Source organism: Dunckerocampus dactyliophorus, chromosome 2, assembly GCF_027744805.1.
Source record: "Dunckerocampus dactyliophorus isolate RoL2022-P2 chromosome 2, RoL_Ddac_1.1, whole genome shotgun sequence".
Taxonomy (NCBI): domain Eukaryota; kingdom Metazoa; phylum Chordata; class Actinopteri; order Syngnathiformes; family Syngnathidae; genus Dunckerocampus; species Dunckerocampus dactyliophorus.
In genome coordinates this window covers 44,302,324-44,314,202 of record NC_072820.1, presented here as the reverse complement: position 1 = coordinate 44,314,202, position 11,879 = coordinate 44,302,324, and the positions used below count along the sequence as shown (strand labels likewise).

The 11,879-nt window shown below is 41.5% G+C and overlaps 1 protein-coding gene across 5 annotated transcripts in view; it reads left to right on the top strand.

Moving 5' to 3' along the window:
• Positions 1-7,854: 7,854 nt before the first annotated feature.
• Positions 7,855-11,879, top strand: part of jmjd1cb (jumonji domain containing 1Cb) — a 154,681-nt gene continuing 150,656 nt past the window's right edge. For all 5 annotated transcript variants that reach the window (XM_054757419.1, XM_054757427.1, XM_054757400.1 and 2 more), the window contains exon 1: positions 7,855-8,255. In XM_054757419.1, the coding sequence (XP_054613394.1) occupies positions 8,100-8,255 (156 nt within the window). In that variant the 5' untranslated portion in view covers positions 7,855-8,099. The remainder of the gene's footprint in view (positions 8,256-11,879) is intronic.

The following is an 11,879-nucleotide window of genomic DNA, read 5'->3' as shown; positions in this document are numbered from 1 at the left end:
ACAGACGTCATAAGGAAAGACCCAGCCCCCTTAAAGCTACCATTGGCCAATCGAGTCTGTTCACAACATAATAATTCTCATTGGCTTGTTAGGTTTGTTCAGGAGCACGTGACGCGTTATCGCGGAAGCCCTGCGATTTCACACGCTAATTGGTCTTTCTTCATTTCAAGCCATATTCAACCAATGAGAGAGGTCGAATGCAAACCGCATTTAAAACGCCTTGTAATTTTTTTTATTGGGTTTACTGGCGGTCATAGCTGTCACTCACATCTGTCTCCTATACACATACATGTCCATAGCGTATACAACACGTATGCAAAAGCACTCTCAGAGACAATTTGCAGATATTCTCCTTACGATCGTCAGTACATTCAATGATAGGCAACATTAGTCGCGAAATTTTGCCAAATCGCTATCATTAGCTGAAAACAAACATGAACAATGTGTGCGTGTGTTACATGGGGCGTGGCTTACGTGCGCGGAGCAGGAAAAGGGCGGGATATAATGCTTGAAGCACGTTTGAAAATTAGCGTCCTCTAGGCAGTGTACCAATTCTTCATGTCCATTACTGCTAATTCATTCATGCCAAGTCTTTTACATGTTAACACTTACAAAATTTGTTTGTAAACATTTTGCCATTAAAATTTTGTTCACGTCCTGTGGAAAGAATAATGGAAGGTGTTGAAAAAAGTAGTAGTAAAGTCAGTAAGCAAATCGGAGTTAAGACATGCAAACTAAAAGTCAAAATGTAATTCGTTTTTTTGGTTATACTTAAAAATGTATTCTAACATCCTGCTCATTGTCATGCCTTTATTTTGATTTTGTTCCTGCTCTGTCTCCCTGTACCCTAAGATGGGACTGGTGCTGGGCAGAGCCACAAGCAGGAGCACGCTCTAATCAGCTATTATTGGCATGCATTCCCCAGTTAGTGTACAATATGGTGCACACTTTGTCGTGTTATTGATACACTACCACCCTTAGCAGCAACAACTGCAATCAAGCGTTTGTGATAACTTGCAATGAGTCTCTTACAGTGCTGTGGAGGAATTTTGGCCCACTCATCTTTTCTGAATTGTTGTAATTCAGCCACATTGGAGGGTTTTCCAGCATGAAGCGCCTTTTTAAGATCATGCCACAGCATCCCAATAGGATTCAGGTGAGGACTTTGACTAGGCCACTCCAAAGTCTTCATTTTGTTTTTCTTCAGCCATTCAGAGGTGGACTTGCTGGTGTGTTTTGGATCATTGTCCTGCTGCAGAACCCAAGTTGCTTTCAGCTTGAGGCCACCAACAGATGGCCGGACATTCTCCTTCAGGATTTTTTGGTAGACAGCAGAATTCATGGTTCCATTTATCACAGCAAGTCTTCCAGGTCCTGAAGCAGCAAAACAGCCCCAGACCATCACACTACCACCACCATATTTTACTGTTGGTATGATGTTCTTTTTCTTTCTTTTTTTTTTTTTTACTTTTACGCGAGATGTCCAAAAAGTTCAGCTTTTGTCTCGTCAGACCACAGAGTATTTTCCCAAAGGTCTTGGGGATCATCAAGATGTTTTCTGGCAGAGATAAGCCTTAATGTTCCTTTTGTTCAGGTGGTTTTCATCTTGGAACTCTACCATGCAGGCGGTTTTTGTCGTTCTTATGGTGGAGTCATGAATACTGAACTTAACTGAGGCAAGTGAGGCCTGCAGTTCTGTGGATGTTGCTGTGGGGTCTTTTGTGACCTCTTGGATGAGTCTTTGCTGCACTCTTGGGGTCATTTTGGTTGGCCGGCCACTCCAGGGAAGGTTCACCACTGTTCCATGTTTTCGCAATTTGTGGATAATGGCTCTCACTGTGGTTTGCTGGAGTCACAAATCTTTATAAACTTTCCCAGACTGATCTCAATTAATCTCAGTTAAGTTGTTTTAACAGGGGGGCAATCACTTTTTTACATGTACGTTCGGATTTTTTTTCTCCCTTAATAATAAAAAGTTTCATTTAAAAACTGCATTTTGTGTTCAGTTTGTTGTCATTGACTAATATTTAAATTTGTTTGATGATCTGAAACATTTAAGTGTGACAAACGTGCAAAAAAATAAGAAATCAGGAAGGGGACAAACACTTTTTCACCCCACAAGTTCTTGTGAGTAGTGTAATATAAATTAAATCAGCTTTTGAGAGCGATTGCTACCAACATGTGGCCAAGGCTAACTCACTCAGCCTGTACCCAATATTCAAAATAGGTAATCTTCTCCATGAAGTACCGTAATTAAGACACCACCAACTTTAACTGAAGTCAAACCAAGCAATTTTTTAATAGCCTATGTCGGGGGTCGGCGACATTTAGCATCACAAGAGCCATTTGGCCCCGTTTCCACCAACTTTAAACCCACTTGGAGCCACAAATCCTATTTGACCACTAAACTGTAGGTAACACTGCGTACTGTATATAGTTTCCTTAAGCGTATTGTCACGTTCCTTTTTTGTCATCCCGGCGGAGTGACAAGCTACACCTGTTGCCACCTGGCAATTAGCCTTTTCTTAAGGCTTCTCCACCGATTTGGGATCAAGATTAGCAATACAAGTGTTGTAATACATCAATTAGCTCCAGTCCCTGTACCACGCCATTGTTGATTAGTCACAAAGCAAGCTAACAAGCTAAATAGTTAACCAACATCATGGTTTCTCTTTCTCGCAGAGTTGACTTCAGAGAAAACACCACCCTTAGCACTTCGGCGGAGAAGTGCACGGCACGCGCTCCACTTCGACGCAGGACTTTGAAAGGCTCATGCCGGCGCCAGAAGAGACGGCGTAGTGACTACACAGACGCATGAACCAGCTGGAGCCACAACAGAAGGATAATAGAGCAGCGGGACCCCTGGCCTAAGTCAGATTTTTAGACATAAACTGTCATGTTCTGTGTTGTCACTCTGCTGCCGCCCGTCTGGCATCTCTTGCAGCGCACTGCTGATCCTGCAGAGGCGGAGTCTCCAGCACACACCTGTACCTAATCAGCTGTCACCCTTCTTAAGCTTGACGGTGGAGCGTCTTTGTTGCCAGATTGTCCTTGTTCCTTGCCTGTTACCATGTTTATCCTGCCTTGTTGCTTACCTACCTGTGTGCTAACTTTCTGGTCCTTTTCACCTCGTTCGTTTGTTAGTTGTACCTCGACAGCCTAGTTTATTTCTTGCTTGGTTTTCACCGGCGTCTTTTGTGTTTTTGCTACTGCTTGGTTTTCAGCAGTATACTAGATGATCGTTCCTGCTAGGTTAACAGCACATTAAGTTCCCTTGTATATTTTTCTAGCAGCGTTTTTTTGTATACTTTTTTGTGAGTTAGTCCCATGTGATTTCTGTACGTTTTTGTATTTTTTGTTTTTCTACCTCTGTACTCCTGTGGAGTTTATTGTTGTATTACATTTTTTGTTCCCTCCCACTGTGTCCTCTCTGCATCTTGGGTTCGGTACTCTCGCTTGCGCCGCTTGCGACATAATCACAGTCCACACAATTACAGTGCACATTATTTAGGAAATTAAGTGTCATGTTCTGTGTTCTGCTCTGCTGCCCTCTGTCGTTTATTTGTCGCAGCACATCCCTGAACATGACCCAGCCCTAATTACACACACCTGCAGCTCATTACCACCGGCCTACTTAAGCTCCAGCCAAACTCCAGACCGGTGCCAGATTGTACTCCTTGACTCCTTGACAACCTGCTCCCTGTACCTGCTCCTTACCCTGCTCTCTGGCTCCCCGCTTACCTGTACCTACCTGCTAGCCCTTTGTGTGATCTTCTCCTGTAAGGTTTGCCTGCAGTGTATTTTTGTTATTTCTAGTTTTATCCTAACAGCCTTTTGCTGTTAGTGTTTTTTGTTATGGACTCTTACCTTGTTGGATTTTCCTTATTTGTACTTTGTATTTTTGCTTTGGACTCTTTTGTATATTAAATTGTTCTTTTGTACTTTCTGCCTCCCTTGTCTGCATTTGGGATCCTAAAATACTCGCCGTGTTCCACGGCCGCCCATGACATTAAGGGAAAAATGAGGACTCCAGCCCGTTGGCCATATATGGCCCGCTGAGCTTTTAAATCTGCCGAACGTTTCCAAATAATGTTTTGCTATTTCTAAATCACTATAAGTCTTGAACGACTGATATAATTCCAGTGGTTTCTGAAGCTAGAGAATCTGCGCTTTCCAGTGACATACCGGTCATTACGGCAATCATAGTTGTCCTGCTTTAGACAGCAAACTTGTAAACTCTGTGTGTTACAACCATGTAGTCCACATAATTGATCAAGTCCACACAACCGCAATAATTCTTACAGATCAGTTTATATATATTTCAGTCAATCACTCAATAAATAAATATTCATTTCATGCCTGAAAAAACTCCTTTTGTGTAGATAATTAGATCAGAGCTGGTCCATACACGTACGCATGAGCCTTTACATACTGTCGTTGCAGATGTGCATGTTTGCTTTGTGTACAATGTGGGTATGTATGTGTGCGGGTGATGGATTCATAGCTACTTGTTATTCATGAAAGAGGTTGCTGCAGTGTGCAGCAGTGTTATGGAGATTCCCAGTGGAGCGTCTCTGGTCACATAGCTTGTCTGGGATTGTACAAATGGGTCACAATGGAGCAGAAATCAAACCTACGGACTATTTGGCTTTTCACGACTAATATGACAGCATTGTATAATGTCAGACACAGCTCCAAATCATTCCGATATCATGACTTGGGCATGTTTGATATTTCTATGATAGGTTTACTTGTATTACAGATTTTCACTGGTGAATCAACTGGCTCATCCAAGGTGTTCAAAGTGCGGCACGTGAGCCGCGTTTTTTTTTTAAACAAAAAAAAAAAGGAAAAATCTGCAGCAATTTAAATAAATGAATAAACATTAAGAGGAAAAAGTTATAATCTGAGGGGAAAAACGTTATATGAGAAGCACTCGGAGAGCGCAAACCTCCGCCAAGCGCCACAGTCCCCCCTATGTTGTGATTCACACAAATAATAATCCTACATTTTTTGGATCAGTCTTTGATATTTTGTAGAACCTGTTGGAAACCTGTCATTTTTTTCCAAGTGCTCTGACCATTTTTGTGGTGTTATATGCACAAATTCCGAAAATTAGGGATGACCAATTCTGGCTTTTTTACTGATAACCAATATGTCGATATTGTCCAATTCTCCAGTTCCGATTCCGATATCAACCTTTACCGATACTGATATGTGTAAAAGGACTGGACCTATTACCTTATTATGTATTATTATTTTTTATTATGTATTAATGCACTACAAATTAGACGTGATCTGTTCCTTATTTATTTATTTATTTATTTATTTATTTATTTATTCATTCATTCGGTGGCACGGTGGCCTAGTGGTTAGCATGTTGGCCACACAGTCAAAGGGTTTGAACCTCCGTTGGGCATCTCTGTGTGGAGCTTGCATGTTCTCCCCGTGCGTGCGTAGGTACTCCGGTTTCCTCCCACATTCTAAAAACTAATATCTAATATCTATCTGTCTATCTATCTACTTTTTATCTCCTGTCGTGGAAATAACGCCACTGCCTTTCAAGCAGCTATGTTTGTTTATTCAAGCACTTCTATGTGCCATGAGAGCGACGTGCCACATCGATGTGACTCCCTGTCTACCCACTGATATCGAGGCGGCAGCGGGTCGCCCGCGTACGGCGGGGAGGGGCTCCGGGCCCCCACCCCGGCCAGGCGCGCAAGTTCGGCAGCGCAGCAGGCTCCGTCCCGGTGGAGGGGCTCCATCGATACAGCATTTTTTTAAAAAATGGCTTTTCATTATCGGAAAAAATAATTATCGGCCAATAATCTCGTTAGGCCGATATTATCAGACATCCCTATTAAAAATACAATCGTTTCATTATTAATGAGGTATATTTTTAGATATTACACTAATTTGCTTTGTCACCTGCAACACAAAGCCAGATGTGAATGTTTTGTTCAGTGTTTAGCATATATTTGCCTACACTGGATGGGTTTTAGCATCTTTAATGGACAAAATGAATGTATATTTGAAATATTTTTTTGTTTGATTGAAATTTAAAAGACGGTTGTTATAATGAAAAACATATTGTTAGAAACACAAGGGACATTTCAATGTCCAAATGAAAATCTTATTATGACTTGGCTACTGTAGTGTATCTGCTGACCTTTAAGACAGGGTGGGCGTATAGATTCAAATATCTAAATTTAATGGCATATTAGTATTGGATCATTGCTATTATGATGAGATGATACTTTTCAGTTCTCTTTTATGATTATTTTAGGGTTATATATCAGTGGGTTTTGTTGTTGTGTTCATGTTGTTACATGGATGTTATTGTTATATTTATATATTTTTATATTATTTCCATATTCAAAAATGAGAATTAGGGCTACATTGAAAAACAAATCTGACATTTTGAGAATAAAGTCGGAAATTTACGAGAAAAAAAGTCTCAAATTTGCGACCTTATTCTTGTAAATTTACGACGAGTATTTGGGCTACATTGAAAAAAAAAATCTGACATTTGGAGAATGGAGTCGTAAACTTTCGAGAAAGAAGTCGTAAATTTATGAGAAAAAAGTCTTAAATTTACGACTTTATTCCTGTAAATTTACGACGGAGTATTTGAGCCACACTGAAAAAATAATCTGAGATTTGGAGTATCCAGTCGTATATTTACAAAACAGAAGTCGTAAATTTACGAGAAAAAAGTCTTAAATTTGCAACTTTATTCTCGTAAATTTACGCCGGACAATTAGGGCTACATTGAAAAAAAAATTGTAGATTTCGAGAATAAAGTCGTAAACTACCGAGAAAGAAGTCATTAATTTACGACAAAAAAAGCCGCAATATTACCTTTGCCTAAGGCCAAAGTCACAAAAGTCCCCCCTTTTCATAGCTATCTCAGGCAATGCCTGTTACGACCGAGTATGAAAATAATTTGAGATTTTGAGAAAAAAATCAAAAATTTCTGACAATAAAGTTGTAACTTTAGAAGAAAAAACTTGTAACATTGCGAGAATAAAGTGTTACCTTTACGAGAAAAAGACTTGTAACTTTATGTTACAAGCATGTGACCTTTGGCCTTGGGCATGTGGAGGGGGTGGTGTAAGGAAGGCGGAGGTGAGAAGGGCTTGACATGCTAATCTGTTTCTGCTCAACTGCTCTGTTTTGCTGCCACGTTGTAAATAAAAGCTTGCCTGAAGCAAGAGGAAAGTTTCCTGTCCTTCCTGAAGAGCTGTGCTCCAGTTTCCCTCTGACAGGTATGACATGATGACGTAATATTACCACTTTTTCTCATAAATTTACAACTTCCTTCTCGTAAATTTACGACTTTATTCTTGTAATATTATGCCTTCTTTTTGAGGAAAAATGTTGTAAATTTACGACTTTATTCCCCTAAATTTACTACGTCGTAGAAATGAAAGCCAGAAATGAGAGCCACTGTACAAACTCTGCTTTGTAGAGTTATTTTGCATTATTGACTTTACTTTGCTCAAACAATTGTAGTAATAAAAGGGAATTATTGTATTACATTGTTGATACTGTTAGGTTTGTATTTATATATTGTTAAATTATTCAAAAATAGGTTTGCCAAAATCATTGCCTTGTGTTTTATTATGATTTCATCATGACAATTATTTAAATAATCTAAACAATTCCAAGCCAAAAGTATTGGCAAGACTGGCCTTGTATTTACTTTACAGTGGATCGATACCAAAATTTACAGTGCCGCCCACCCGTACTGCACTGTAGTTTTGGACAAAATAGCGCCGTTTGAGGCGGAGGGACACTATCGTGTTGCGGTTTGTGAATGCAGTAGGATCCAGCGGATAAACACGAGCATGAATTGTAGCTGTGATGCGGTTCAGCCAGGAGAAAAGACACTGACGCTGGAGCGGGTGGAGACTGCTACACATTTAAATCCCCCGGGTACTTCGCCCGTTTTAGCAACGAATTGCGCTCCATTTTTATTTTATTTCTACCGCTGGAGTCCTAAAGAACTGTTTTAATGTCGTAAATGACAGATCGGTAAGGGCGTCGTAGTTGGGAACTTTTTTTTCCGGGGGAGGGTTTTCGACCAGCAAAGGGCCATGGCATTCGAGGCACGGCCGAAGCTGGTCGGGAAGAGGTTCCTATGTGTCGGCGGGGACGAGCCGCCTGAAATCGGCGACATCGCTCGGTGGCAGTGGAGGTCCGGTGTCATACGAGCTGTCAACCATCGAGATAGCGACAATCTCGACCTGACGGTATGGAAAAAGCTGACTTTGTCCTCCCTGCTGCTGTGTTACATGCAAAGCAATTTGGGGAAAATCTGCTTGGTGGCTTGCCAACGAGGCTGTAGCCGAGCGTTGTGTTGTGCCCGTTTTTACTTCTCTCTTGGTCCAATGGTTGTAACACTTTAAGTCACTGTAATTTCTGTAATCTTGTGTGTGTGATGTGGAAGTTTGCATATCGGATCACTTCAGAAAGCAAGTCAATGGGGGTTTGGCAACCTACCAGCAGGGGGTTATTAAAAACAAACCTACCTTGGTCTAGACAGCTACAGTTCTGAGCGTATTTTAATCGTTACATCAAAAAGTACACTCTTCTCATTCCACCATTCCTTCCCTTGGTGTATTCATACGTAGACATGCTCCAGGACTGTTAAATCATGAAGTTCGGTGTTATTAGGGACTCCTTTCCAAATAAAGTGCTATATTGGAGCTGTTCTATCATAATGTGGTCAGATAGCAGCTGCTTTTGCAAAGCATGTGAAGGAATTTGACTACCGAGCAGCTGAACGCTTTAATCTGCAGTGTGATGCAAATCAGCTGACAGGGGTTGGGTTAGCTTTCTAGATTTAGCCCTTATAACAACTTTTTTTTTGAGGTAGGGGGGCATTCAAATCTTGTGGTTATTGCTTCAAATGTAACGTTTTTTGAGTGTGATGTCGACCACAACCCCCCCCCCCCCCGTCTGCAAATGTTATTCTGGCGGACAAAAAAAAAACAAAAAAACCTTGCGACTTGGACAGGGACGCAGGAATGCTTGGACTCATAAACACATAAAACTGTCTTGTTGCAGGCTGAACAATGGATAGTTTGTTGTCGGATAAATTTGCCTTATGGTTTTCATGCCACCAGGTTTGGAGCTGTTGTGAGCAGATATGTGCACTGGTATCAATTTGTAGTTTTGAAACATGCATTCATCTGTGGAGGGATTATCGGTCTTAATTTCTTTCTTCAACATGAGGTATTTTCATGTGGTGTTAACATGCCAAAACCAGCTAACAATGAAATATTTGCCCTGGCAAGCCCGTGGCTGGCGAATGTGCGGTAGTGTCTCACTGTACACGCCTGTTCCCTGTTTTCTTTTGTTCAGAGTCCGTCTTTTTCTACATGCAGAACATTGGTCAATACCTACTATTAATAACAAACTGACTATTTTGTCTGATTCCTGTGCACACAGGGGTGGTAATGTGTGCATTTTCAAATGATTTAATGTAAATTAGAGGTCGAAAAGGTCATGTTTTTTGTTTGACATGCTTGGGTTTGTTTGTGTGCAACTCCACTTCCAGTTTGTTTTTGTTTTGACTGGGAGGTATTCATTTAAGGATGGTTTCTTTTAAATGTAGACACATATTGATCATAAAACAATACTAATACTGTCACTTTCCAATGAGAACTTTGTATAGTTTTTCACAAACAATAGTATTTAACCCATTCAATCCCAGCCATTTTTCAAAAGACAACCCCTCCGGTACCGGGCATTTTAGACCATTTTGACTGATCTTTCAAGGCACACAGAATATTGTTTGTTTCTACCTTTTTCTGTTCTTCAAGGGGGAGTTACATTCCGACATTACGTGCTGGCTAGGTGCAAAAATAGGGAAAATCGCAAGAGATACACACACAGGTTTTCAAACCCGCCGACAGCACGCAAAGCCCCAGAAATTGTTTTCTGCGTTGACGCAGGAAAACCCTGCACGCAGCCAGGTCTCACGGGCAAGGCAGAGGAGGAGTGTGTGTGTCGCAAGTTGAAAAGTACATTGTGTACATTGCCCGGCCACGGCAGTGGCTCCTCCTGCGGCGGGCGACCCTGTACATTCTGGTTCTTCCGACCTCAGTGGATGCATGGGGGCAGCTCACATAGCCTATCCGACATGAATGCGCCTTGCCCGGCCATGGCAGGCGGCTTTCCCCGGCCAACACTCTGCTTCCCCCGACCTCCGTGGATTTACGGCAGCTGCTCATATAGCGTATTAGACATTAATGCACCTTACCCGGCCACAGCGGGCAGCTCTTCGTGCTGTACTCTCTGGTTCTCTCGGTCACTATAGCCGTAGGTGCCGTAGGAAGCCAGTACGCCCATCTTGTAATCGAAGTGAGTGGGCTTCATGAGCCTCGTACGACGCCCACACACGGTACGTCCGCAGTGAGTGAAACATACGACAGCCTTACACGAAGCACACATGAGTCGGCCAACAAATTTCCCAAAAATTGCGGAGCCCCTGCGTGTGCTAACACCGTCGGGATGTAAGTCCCGCTTTAGTAATCAGCAGTAGAACATAGGTAAGTTTCAGGAAAATATCAGTTCCTGAACCGAAAAAGGAGAGAAAACCAGCTTTTAGTGAAAAGATACATTTCCAGCAAATGACACTTCGACACAAATATGAATGTCTTTTACGACAGCTCAAATATCGAAACAACTTTAGCAGCATAAACAACACAAAAAAGGGGTTGTTTTGCATCAAAATAACAATTTATTTACAAACGTAACACCATGAACTATGTACAATTTTAACATTTGGAACTGAATTATGTGTGCGCATGTGTGCGCACGCGTGTGCATGCGTTAATTTCCCTCCAATGTGTAACCTTCTGCACGCTACACTCCTCCACGCTCTCTCATGTCCTCCTTCATGTCATGTGTGGTGTTTCATTAGTGGAGAGTTGCGTCATCACCTCTTTTTGCCTCTCGCGCAAAACAACCTAAGACGTGTAAATACGTTGTTGGGATCGGGCGTTCGGGATTATAAAAATGTATAACTACGTCTTTGGTATTGAATGAGTTACAGTACATGCAGGAGGACATGCTCGGTAAAATTGTCAGGAAGTGTAGTTACTAGGCTATCACTGGACAAAAAATTGGTCCGTTTACGTCATGTCCTTTTGGTATTATCAACGTCATCATTCGCGTGAAACATCAACGGAACTACTGTCTAGTTACACAGTATTAAAATTTTCACACAGTGACTTCCTGTGCAGTGCAAAGTAAGCTTCAAAATAAATTCCTAGTAGTTTTAACCTGAAATCTACCACAGGAACTAATGAACTGCACCCATTTATTATAGTTTTTAAAGAAGTTTTTAGCCACCGGAAGAAAGAATTGCGCATGTACGAAAGCTTTGTCATTGTAGTCAAGACACACAATGAAGTCAGTCCAGGAGCTCTGTTACACAAGCGTGTAAATTATCATATGAAACCAGTAGAATCCAAATAATAACTTGCACAAATGGAGGAAAACCATGTCAAGGAACTGCCGTAGGTCTCTACGTTATTATTGTTGCTATTGTAGCGACCCAGAAGATTTGTGTTGTGTAGCTGTCCAACTGTTTTGTGTGGCCATGAACGTGTCAGGCAGAGCGCTTGTGTTTTGCGTTCGCTGATACCCTTGATATTGTTCTAGCTACGTTTGCTGACAACATTAAAGCACAGACATGGCTAATGGATCAGAATTCCCCGCAGGTGGCATCGGCAATTTCCGATACCGACGCTGGATCGGATCCCTAGTTGCGCTGCATATCTTTGCAGGGTCAGAAGTTTTCATGTCAAACCGAGTTTAACCCAAATTTGATCCAGATTGCACATTTGGTAGCAATTGTAATGTAA